The 12145-nt window shown below is 41.9% G+C and overlaps 1 protein-coding gene across 50 annotated transcripts in view; it reads left to right on the top strand.

Annotated features, from left to right (window-relative positions):
* Positions 1-12145, top strand: part of LOC110500094 (SET binding factor 1) — a 77072-nt gene that overhangs the window by 39325 nt on the left and 25602 nt on the right. For 15 of the 50 annotated variants that reach the window (XM_090214011.1, XM_090213993.1, XM_090213987.1 and 12 more), the window contains 8 exons: positions 2630-2735; positions 5337-5469; positions 5683-5806; positions 6840-6953; positions 9733-9810; positions 10067-10180; positions 10430-10558; positions 10656-10754. In XM_090214011.1, coding sequence (XP_090070137.1) covers positions 2630-2735; positions 5337-5469; positions 5683-5806; positions 6840-6953; positions 9733-9810; positions 10067-10180; positions 10430-10558; positions 10656-10754 — 897 coding nt within the window. Of the gene's footprint in view, positions 1-1142; positions 1173-2629; positions 2736-5336; positions 5470-5682; positions 5807-6839; positions 6954-9732; positions 9811-10066; positions 10181-10429; positions 10559-10655; positions 10755-12145 lie in introns of all 50 variants that reach the window. The other 35 variants (XM_090214016.1, XM_090213992.1, XM_090214012.1 and 32 more) reach the window with 3 other exon arrangements.

Raw genomic sequence — 12145 nt, 5'->3', positions numbered from 1 at the left:
GCAAGCCTCCCTCTTTTTCCTCCAAACATAACAATGGTCATTATGGCCAAACCATTCTATTTTCGTTTCATCAGACCAAAATACATTTCTCCAAAAAGGTTGGTCTTTGTCCCCATGTGCAGTTGGAAACTGTAGTTTGGCTTTTTATGGCAGTTTTGGAGCAGTGGCTTCTTCCTTCCTTAGCGGCCTTTCAGGTTATGTCGATATAGGACTTGTTTTTACTGTGGATATAGATATTTTTGTACATGTTTCCTCCAGCATCTTCACAAGGTCCTTTGCTGTTGTTCTGGGATTGATTTGCACTTTTTGCACCAAAGTACGTTCATCTCTAGGAGACAGAACGCGTCTCCTTCCTGAGCGGTATGATGGCTGCCATGGTCCCATGGTGTTTATACTTGCGTACTATTGTTTCTACAGATGAACGTAGCACCTTCAGGCTTTTGGAAATTGGTCCCAAGGTTGAACCAGACTTGTGGAGGTCTACAATGTTTTTTGATTTTCCCATGATATCAAGCAAAGAGGCACTGAGTTTGAAGGTAGGCCTTGAAATGCATCCACAGGTACACCTCCAATTGACTCAAATAATGTCAATTAGCCTATCAGAAGCTTCTAAAGCCATGACATTATTTTCTGGAATTTTTCAAGCTGTTTAAAGGCACAGTCAACTTAGTGTATGTAAACTTCTGACCCACTGGAATTGTGATACAGTGAAATAATCTGTCTGTAAACAATTGTTGGAAAAATTACTTGTGTCATGCACAAAGTAGATGTCCTAAGCGACTTGTCAAAACGATAGTTTATTATCAATAAATTTGTGGAGTGGTTGAAAAACGAGTTTTAATGACTCCAACCTAAGTGTATGAAAACTTCTGACTTCCACTGTATGTAGCTGTGGATGCTTCCATTTTATTTCCCCTAAGTTGATAGCTGGTTTGACTCTGTGCCTTATGTTCATTTTGCTGCGCACTCATGTCATAATGCCACGCTGTTACCGTCTGAATATATTTGTAATGTTAATGTTTTGTCATTGTTTTGCCATGTTTTTGTTTGGATCCTGTTGTCTCTAATTTGTGTGTTCTCCTATGGTGTATTTCTCTCTCTCTCTCGTTTGTGTGTGTGTGTGTGTTGCTGGACTTGTGTAGCCGGGCCAGGAGGAGAGAGAGGAGAGCTTGGTACGCCGCCTGACTACTTTATTCTCCTTTCAACCAATCAGCTCCTAGCTTTCCCCAATTCTGTCGGGATTCTCCTATGTCTTTGTAACTCACATACCTCTCTCAGCCCATCCTACTCTCCTCCTCTGCCAGTCAAAATAGTTTTACCTTGAGGGGTCTGCAATCAAATCACTTTAAGGCTCAATCTGTTACCCGATGGCTGATCCTTTTACAATCTGTTATTGGTAGCCTGGAAAAATTCAACGATATCTAATTTGTTGTTGACCAGATGAGTGACTGTGAAATGGTGATCAATAGCTGGGTCACTGTGTTCTCAGTGCTGCTGTTGAGAGCATGAGCTAATGCCAACCTTTCCTTCTAAGCTATACACAGATATACCTGGTCCCTGTATTTTATGTACTTTGAGATGAAGATTTGGCTGCAGTAGATTCCTGCTTCTGGAGTTTATTTTAAACGGCTGTATTTTCGAAGAATTTCTGTACTAAAAATAATTTGCATTCCTACTTGTCAAGTGTGGTATACAGCCTCTGTAAGCAGTTCCAGTTGTTTCTGTATATTCTGTTGTATTACTATGTGATGTCTGTCCTCGAGGCTGCTGTGGTTGTGTTTCTTTGTGATGTATTGGATGCCTTCTTTGACCTTGTGCTACCTGTCCTGTATGCAACTTTTTGCAATCTGTCTTCATTTGCAGGCAAGACTCACTGTGCTAATCATGCTGTGCAAATTATGCCTTAATTCATGTCGGCTAACAGGCTTTTTCGGTCTTGCAAATACTTAAAAATCCAAAAGTCATTGAAATTTCATGCAACATAAAGATCACACTTACAAATTATGGCAATTTATATCTTACACCAACTACTACAACTCTCTTGAGCTATAAATGTATGTGCTGCAATGTGAAGTTTACATGGCTAAGATCAGATGTTTCATGAATGTTACAATCAACAACAAAAATCATTGTCTTTCACTTTCCTTCTGCGTCACATGGCCGTAAGAGCTATCCCGTAAACACTAAACGAATAAGACACTAAACCAATAAGACATTTCAAATGGTAAGACCCCCTGAAATCCTTCAAACGTATGAACTCTGCCCTTTCCATACTGAAAACACAATGGAAATCTTTCTGTATGGACAATCTGGCATGTCATTGATATTTGACTCCCATAAAAGCTCATTAAATATAGTGGGCTGATTGAGTCTGTGGTAAGGCCCATTTCTATGGGTTTCTCAGTTCAGCATAGGTCAGTTCTCTCATGTTCAGCTGTGAATGGCTGGTTACTGTGGAGTTCTAATGTACCTGCTAAACCCCTGTGATTCTCCCCATCTGATTTCTCCTCTCCTCGATACCTCTGTGATTGTGCTGATTGTTACTGATCCCTTTTTTTTCCAAGAAAGGGCGTTCACATGATCTGTTCTCTTTTTCCATGCGTCCCTCTTTCTCTCTTTGTCTCTCTAGAGGACTATAACATTGGGTGCGGGCGATCGACAGGTCATCCAGACTCCTATCAACGACTCCCTCCCTGTCAGCGGCAGCAGCGTAGCCCATCTCTTTAGACAGCTTGGTACGGCAAATCACGATGCAGTTTATTCAGCCCTGGACCGATGGGGCACTTTATGATTAGTGATATGGACCAATCAAAGTCCAATGTTCCTTTGAGAGAAGACCTTCCCCAATTGTTGAATTTCTTAATGAACGCAAATCACAGGCCTATATTTGATATGAGTTAGGGGACAAGGCAAAAGTGTGTGTGTGTGTGTGTATATCTCTATACTACCGTTGAAAAGTTTGGGGTCACTTAGAAATGTCCTTGTTTTTGAAAGAAAAACACTTTTTTTTGGCTATTAAAATAACATCAAATTGATCAGAAATACAGTGTAGGCATTGTTAATGTTGTAAATGACTATTGTAGCTAGAAACGGCAGATAAAAAATAAAAAAGGCCCATTATCAGCAACCATCACTCCTGTGTTCCAATGGCACGTTGTGTTAGCTAATTCAAGTTTATCATTTTATAAGGCTAATTGATCATTAGAAAACCCTTTTGCAATTATTTTATCACAGCTGAAAACTGTGGTGCTGATTTAAAGAAGCAATAAAACTGGCCTTTAGACTAGTTGAGTATCTGGAGCATCAGCGTTTGTGGGTTCGATTACAGGCTCAAAATGTCAGGAAACCAAATAATTTCTTCTGAAACTTGTCAGTCTATTCTTGTTCTGAGAAATTAAGGCTATTAAATTAACGCTATTCCATGTGAGAAATGACCAAGAAACTGAAGATCTCGTACAGCGCTGTGTACCACTCCCTTCACAGAACAGCTCAAACGGTCTCTAACCAGAATAGAAAGAGTGGGAGGCCCCGATGCATAACTGAGTTAGAGGACAAGTACATTCGTGTCTTGTTTTAGAAACAGACACCTCACAAGTCCTCAACTGACAGCTTCATTAAATAGTACCCGCAAAACACCAGTCTCAATGCAGTGAAGAGGCGACTTCGTGATGCTGGCCTTCTCGGCAGAGTTGCAAAGAAAAAGCCATATCTCAGACTGGCTAATAAAAATAAAAGATTAAGATGTGCACATTTTTCATTTATTTTACCTTTATTTAACTAGGCAAGTCAGTTAAGAACAAATTCTTATTTTCAATGACGGCCTAGGAACAGTGGGTTTGTACCTTGTCAGCTCGGGGGTTTGAACTTGAAACCTTCCGGTTACTAGTCCAACGCTCTAACCACTAGGCTACCCTGGACAGAGGAGCTCTGCCAGCATCCTGGAGTCGCCTCTTCACTGTTGACAGTTCCAGCTACAATAGTCATTTACAGCTGATCAATTTGATGTTATTTTAATGGACAAAAAATGTGCTTTTCTTTCAAAAACAAGGACATTTCTAAGTGACCCCAAATTATATATATATACATACATTACAGCCTCATTCAAAAATGTATTTAATCGTTTTTCCCCCTCATCAATCTACACACAATACCCCATAATGACACAACAAAAACAGCTTTTCAGAAATTTTGTCCAAAAAATATACATTTTTGCACATGTATAAAAATAAAAAACTGAAATACCACATTTACATAAGTATTCAGTCCCTTTAATCAGTACTTTGTTGAAGCAACTTTGGCAGCGATTACAGCCTCAAGTCTTCTTGGGAATGACACTACAAGCTTGGCACACCTGTATTTGGGGAGTTTCTCCCATTCTTCTCTGTAGATCCTCTCAAGCTCTGTCCGGTTGGATGGGGAGTGTCACTGCACAGCTATTTTCACGTCTCTCCTGAGATGTTCGTCCGGGCTCTGGCTGGGCCACTCAAGGACATTCAGAGACTTGTCCCGAAGCCACTCCTGCGATGTCTTTGCTGTCTCCTTAGGGTCGTTGTCCTGTTGGAAGGTTGACCTTTGCCCCAGTCTGAGATCCTGAGCGCTCTGGAGCAGGTTTTCATCAAGGATCTCTCTGTACTTTGCTCCGTTCATCTTTGCCTCTATCCTGACTTGTCTCCCAGTCCCTGCCGCTGAAAAACATGATGCTGCCACCCATGCTTCACCGAAGGGATGGTGCCAGGTTTCCTGCAAACGTGACGCTTGCCATTGAGGCCAAAGAGTTCAATCTTGGTTTCATCAGACCAGAGAATCTTGTTTCTCATGGTCAGAGTTCTTTAGGTGCCTTTTTGCAAACTCCAAGCGGGCTGTCATGTGCCGTTTTTCCTGAGGAGTGGCTTATGTCTGGCCAGTCTACTATAAAGGCCTTATTGGTGAGGTGCTACAGAGACGGTTGTCCTTCTGGAAGGTTCTCCCATCTCCACAGAGGAACTCTGGAGCTCTGTCAGTGACCATCACCAAGTTGTAGAAACCTCTCAAGGATGATCAATGGAAACAAGATGCGCCTGAGCTCAATTTTGAGTCTCATAGCAAAGGGTGTGAATTCTTGTGTAAATAAGGTATTTCAGTTTTTTATTTGGTATAAATTATCAAAACATTTGAACAACCTGTTTTTGCTTGGTCATTTTGGGGTATTGTGTGTGTGTGTGTGTGTATATATCAGTCTTTATGCCTGCATGTTTGATAATTTGTTTGAAGATACATTTGATCTTTACAATCCACGCAGTCGGTCTTTCCCTGCAGGTGAAGTGAATACTGTACTTCTGTTATGTTGTTGCTCTCAGGTATAGTGAACGTCCTGTATCTGTTCTGTGCTGCTCTGACGGAACACAAAATCCTGTTCCTGTCCAGCAGCTACCAGAGACTAACAGACGCCTGCAGAGCACTACTGGCCATCATGTTCCCCCTCAAATACAGGTGTGTGTGCGTGTTAGCGTGCGTGCCTGCGTGTGTGTGTTATTCATTGTAAAATAGGGTCATAGATGTCTTTTTAAATAGGGAGTTTACAGGGATTTGATTAATACGATATTGGTCTGTTTGGGGAATTTTATGATTTCCTCACACTTATCATATCATCTCCTAATCTGATTGCTTGTAAATCTGTTGTCCTCTTGTTTTCCCTCCCGTCAGTTTTACGTACGTCCCCATCCTGCCGGGAAAACTCCTGGAGGTGCTGAGCACGCCCACGCCTTTCATCATCGGGGTCAATTCTTTCTTCCGTTCCGAGACCCAGGAACTGGTGGGTAGCATGACCGTATGTTCCAATCTACAATACTTCTTTTGATTTATTTTCTATGTGATGTTTATATATTCCGTCAGTGTATGCTTTTGTAAAGCCTATCTGCCAGTAAAGACTGTCTTCATTCTGTGTTGCCCCCCCCATACTTTGACAGCATGTAGTACTATCTTGATTACTAGATATGTGTTTGTCAGTTCTCTGGCCTTCCTTCCTTATCTATAATTAATCTCACTCAACAACCCAGACCTGCTGTGTTTTAGCCATCTGAAACCTCTTTTAGCTTAAATATCTCGCAGTACTAACACAACGGTCTTTGTAACCAATGCCAAGGCACATTCGCAATATACCTGACGCGTAAATTAAATATCTTCATTCTATATTCAGTGGCATGTTGGATGACTTTGAAAGTGTTTCCTTTGTTATTAAGGACAAACTAATGATTAAGATGAATAATACTAATAATACATTTATTTTGTATATCGCTTTTCATTAGTTATCTCAAAGCTCTGAGGAAAAAATAATACAAAAGGATATTCAATAAAAATAAGGTACATTTTTAGAATGAAGGCAGGTAAATAGCAGTAGTGGGCTAGGCACTAAATACATTTCAGATTGGGACTAGGACTATGAAAAGACAGCCATTTTAGTGTCATGTTTCTGAGGTCTAGGTTAGGGTGCGTCAAACTACGTGGTCCCTCGCCATGCTTTGTTATGTAATGACTTTAACAACAGACCGCCTGTCTGTATAATATAGTATACGATACAGTCACATGGCTCTGATAGATCGATTTGATCATGGAGTGTAAGGGGTGAGAGGTTATCGCTTCTCACCCCTTAAAATGTACCCAGTAAAAGGTACATTTCACTGCTGCAGTAGGTAAAGTTCTGTAATGAACAGCTGTTGACAAGCCTTTGTCTGGCTCTGTCAGTCACTACTGTTATCAATCAGCACACTTAGCCTCATGTACAGTTTACAGTACAGTGATCTCTTGCAAGATCAATCAAAGATATCGTACTGACTGGGCCATCCGTGTGTGTTGTTCTACAGTTGGACGTGATCATCGCTGACCTGGACGGAGGCACAGTGACCATCCCGGAGTGTGTCCACATCTCCCTGCTCCCCGACCCCCTCTTGCAGCAGACCCAGACCGCTCTCTCCATGGTAACTACCATGACGACAACACTCACACCCCACCACAACACCCTTCAGACTTCTACACCTTCACTTCATACAGCTACATCAGTCACCAATACCAGTACAGCACGTTAACCCAACACAGGGACTCCCACTATGCATTACCCTGAACCATGTACAGCTATAGTGGTTTAACCACAGCATCACATTGAGATGTTGATTTACTACTTCTGAACCAACTCCTTTTCTAAATAAGATCAAGTTCCTCATTGTAATCGAGCTTCTCACTGCCAGCACAATCTGGAAATTCCTCTTGTTCAGATAAGATCCATGTTATGTAAAACTAATCTGATTTCCTGACTGGTCCTGCCTATCGTTGGTATCTGCCGGCTGTCTTAAGCATTTGTTCCTATGTGGAGTAGAGGCGAGCCATGCCATAGCTTTCCCATCAATAGCTACAACAAACAAATGGTGGCAGAATTTATTTATTGAATGATTCTCGTTGATATTGTATGCAATCATATGTTTGTGGGAAATTACTTTGATCACAATCTTAAATTCTAATTGTAAGAGATTGGCACTACCATTACACACCCCTATAAAACAATATCATATTTTACAATATTGAAATGACCCATGAGTCACATCTATAAAAACAATACAGTCTTGAACTGTTCATGAGGATATGTCCGTTTTTAGTTTCACAATTGGTGTGAGTTGCCACGTGCTGAGTTTACTGTAATGTGCAGAGTTTACTGTAATACACAGTAGTCCGATAAAGAATTATGAAATGTATCTTCCCATTTTCAATGAATGAAATTATTCTGCAGCCAAAAGAGGAGTTTTTTTGTTTGCCTGTATGACATTGGCATTGATTCCCACAGCCCAAACAGTGTGTGTTTGTGTTATCAGAGTTAGACCAGAGGGAGAAGATGAATTATAGAATCTGACATGCAGTCCCACATGATAAATATTTAGGAACATATTATTCCCTAGATGTAATTGTCTTCCTCCCCTCATTTCTTTATCAGGATAAGAGTCAAGTTGTATGTTTTAATATGAAGGAACATTTGATATGGACTTGGCGTAGATTGCTCAGAATATTGCCAAACAGACATTGCTCGGGACTTCTCAAAATGCGTACTTCATTAGTTTTTTGGCACATTTCTTAACTGTTTTAAATTAATTCCAATTTGGGTTGTTTTCTGACACATGTCCGTGGTGAATTATATCTTAGTACATGTGACTGTATACAGTGTTTATGCTTTTGTAACTCTCCAAGGCTGTCTGTCTGAGACCAATGGGGTTTATATCAGGCCGGTCTCTATGATCTCTATTGGCTGGAGGGCATGAAACATGAGCCATACTCAATCTGCACGGTTACTAGCCAATTTGTTACGGCTAGACTGAACAGGAGAAGAGGGAGGGAGGGTAAGAGAATGAGACTGGGTTAGGCTGTTATTGTGTCCTCTCGGTCAGAGGTACATTGAAAAGGACCTGCTCCTAAACCGGTATACTTTTCCATTGTCCGTCATTACCATGTTTAAACATTTCTTGGTGTTTGATGAACAACACAGTAGAAAGAGCTAGGTACCAGCTAATACCTGCTCTGGTAAGTAATAGGGACTGTAAAATTGTTCCATCTCAGAACAACCGGTCCTCTGATGGGACCTGACCATTCTACAATACAATATACAGGCCTCTCCCTCTTCCCCCTGTTCTTTCCTCCTTTCTTCCCCCTGTCTCCCTCTGTACTAACCTGTGTGGGCCATAGAGACTTGTAGTGCTGGCCCGGTGACCCTGCATGGCTGGAATGAGACCAGAGCCCGATAATGCAGGGAGAATTTCACTGGAAGTGCTAGTCCTCTGTGTCCTGAGTCAATAAAACACTTTGCGTTCATGTGACATGTATGCACACATGCTTCCTTCCATAACCAATGAAGCACATTGTGAGTGTGTGTGATCGTGGGGTCCATTTCACCCTGCATTTGTCTGTCTGCACTGTCAGTCTGTGCGGCTCCAGCCCCAGGACCCATGGCCCTGTCAGTCTGGATGGGGTCTGTCCTACGTTGTCAGGGAGGGACACATTTCCCCAGTCCCAGCCTCCGCCTCCCAGCTGGCTCACGTAACATAACAGGCCTGAGTCTAAGTGACCTTCACAGAGAGGATAATTGCCGAGCGTGAAAAGCGATAGCTTTTGCAACTGGAGGGATAATTAATTTGTTTAATCATCTGGAAAAGTTATGTGGGTGGTGGGGGTTGGTGGAGTGCAGTGTGTGTGTGGGTGGTGGGGGTTGGTGGAGTGCAGTGTGTGTGTGGGTGGTGGGGCTTGGTGGAGTGCAGTGTGTGTGTGGAGGCGGGTGGTGGGTGTAGGTTGTTGCTGTGATGCATCTAGAGATAGTTGGGCAGCAACCGTTAGGTGTGGGCTTATCTAGGTACTCTGCTGCTCTCAGCGATTAGCTGAATTTATTCACATCACCATCCCCAAATATAAATAGGACTGTGAATAGGAGCTGCTGCAGCTAATTTAGTTAATGGGTGTTTGCTGCTTAGTCTAAAGCCACATGTCTCATTTATGAGAGGGGCTTCCTAGAATTCTCATCTTCTTAAAAGCTTCTGACCGCATATTGTAATTTATGGTACCCGATGAAGCAGTGTCCGAAAGCCAAAATATAGCAGCAGCTGCTGTAGGATTTATGTACTGAATAATATTGATGAACTGAACGGATGTAATGAGAAGACTGTTAGATTATATTTCTGTCCATGTTATTGTAATGTGATTCCTGCCATCTTGTTGCGTTTGTAGGTGTTGGACCCAGAGCTGGAGATAGCTGACCATGCCTTCCCCCCTTCCTCCACACAACCCTCCACACTCAAGATTCAGGTAATGTAGAGCCCTTCCATCCTCGGTGGAAGATGTTTGGAAAAAGTATGAATAAAATTGCACTCACTACTGTAAGTCGCTCCGGATAAGAACGTCTGCTAAATGACTCAAATGTAAATGTGAGAAAGTCTCTGTCCCTTTGTTTGGGGCAATGCTGCAGCAAGGTCTCTGGATTTCTGAGCTTTCTCAGGCTTACTGTCCAGCTGTCCCATACTTACCCCTCAGTATGTTATAATTCCCTGTCTGTGTGTTGCAGGATAAGGAGATCCGGGCGGTGTTTCTGTGGCTGTTCGGCCAGCTGTTCCATGGCTATCGCTGGTGTTTGCACATCATCCGGATCCACCCTGAACCAGTCATCCGCTTCCATAAGGTACACATCACCTTCTATCTCTCTGAACTTTATTCCTAAGGTGATATATTACATTGTGTTCATACAAGCCTGCAACTAACTACGATCTTTATGAACACAATGGAATATATCACTTTAATGTCTGCCTGGAGGAGAAAAACATTTAGCTCTAAACAGACCTGCGAACTGTCTGTTTTGAGTCTAACACTTAGAGAGGAAGAGTGGAACAAGAATCTCAGGCTTGATGAGAGTGTGTGTGTGTTCCTCCAGGCTGCGTTCCTGGGCCAGAGGGCTCTGACTGAGGATGACTTCTTGATGAAGGTTTTGGACGGTATGGCGTTCGCTGGGTTCATATCGGAGAGAGGGCCACCTTACAGACCCACAGACCTGTTCGACGACGTGAGTATCCCCACACACACACACACCTTCCCAATCTGTGGTAAAGATGTGAAGGATAAAGCATTCTAACTTCATGTTTTTCTTTTCCTGTGGACAGCTGATCGCCAATCAGGTGGAGCGTATTCGCCAGGAGGAGTGCAGTCCTCACAAAGTCATGAACCATATCAAGGAGCTAGCCGAGCAGCTTTTCAAAAACGTATGTTGTCCATAAAAAAAAATGAAAAACATGTTTATTGATTTTATTTACAGATGCAGGATCATGATTTTATCACCCTTTTGTTGCTGAGAAATTATGCTGATGAGCTTCGTGATTTATGTAAAATTCAATGAAAACCCAAACAAACGTGGTTATTTTAACAGTATAGGCCGATTTTCACGCCAGCATGGTCCAGGAATATTTTTGGTATCACAGATAGTTTGTTTTGAAAATCATGATGAAAGTAGCTGTTTTAGACCCTTTTTAGACCTAAACATAGCTCCTGTAAGACCCTACGATCCGTGAACTGTACATGGAAAAGATAACATCTCGGTGTCATTATACTCCTTATAGTGTGCTCTAAAATATGGGGTATGTCTTGATTCTGAATTATTTTTTATTTTTTTTAAAATTTATTCAACATTAAAACTTCTGTTCATATCTCAAAAGTATCCTTTTTGATTTTGTTTATTTTAAGACATTGCTTGGAACTATACTCTTAAAACACAGCAAGTTTCCAGTGTGGTGTCTCTGCTGCTTTTGAAGAAATGATCCATTCAGGTAATGTAGAGCCCTTCCATCCTCGGTGGAAGATGTGTTTGGAAAAAGTATGAATAAAATTGCACTCACTACTGTAAGTCGCTCCGGATAAGAACGTCTGCTAAATGACTCAAATGTAAATGTGAGAAAGTCTCTGTCCCTTTGTTTGGGGCAATGCTGCAGCAAGGTCTCTGGATTTCTGAGCTTTCTCAGGCTTACTGTCCAGCTGTCCCATACTTACCCCTCAGTATGTTATAATTCCCTGTCTGTGACAGACCCTTTTGATTGTCATAAAAGGTCATTAACCAATCACAGCCTCATGTAGGATTGCACGTTTAGCAAATCACCAGCAGAAGGAATTCCCTTTGAATTCATTTTCCCATTCATTGTGTTGGTGGTGCTCATAAAATGTTTCAGAACTTTAAAAGTAGCAGAGAGCCCACTCTGGAAATTTGATATGCTTGTAGACAATATTCCCTCTATGCTCCGGTCGTGCGCAGGTGCGCAGCTCCCCGGGACTGCCGTGCAGAAGAAATATCAGCTTGCGCAGAGAAGCACGAGATTGAACTTCAGTCAACTTGCTTTTTCCCTTTTAGTTAACACGATCAACAAGTCAGGCCCATACTCCACACACAGACTGGTGCGCCATAACCAATCAGAGCTGCAGTATCCCTATATGCAAATAGATCATTGCCATATATGGATCTGTGCTTTTCCCTTTTAACTGGACTGTGTTTACAGCATGAGTGATTGTGTGCAGATATGCTTGTTTTGCATTTGTCCTGGTGTGTACATTTGTTCATATTCTTGGCTATTAAGTGAGTTATTAGCACATTTCTAGTCAGCAATGG

The sequence above is a fragment of the Oncorhynchus mykiss genome, chromosome 21 (genome assembly GCF_057628025.1).
Source record: "Oncorhynchus mykiss isolate SJ-2025 chromosome 21, ASM5762802v1, whole genome shotgun sequence".
NCBI classification, from domain to species: Eukaryota; Metazoa; Chordata; class Actinopteri; order Salmoniformes; family Salmonidae; genus Oncorhynchus; species Oncorhynchus mykiss.
This window is presented reverse-complemented; position numbering and strand designations above follow the sequence as displayed.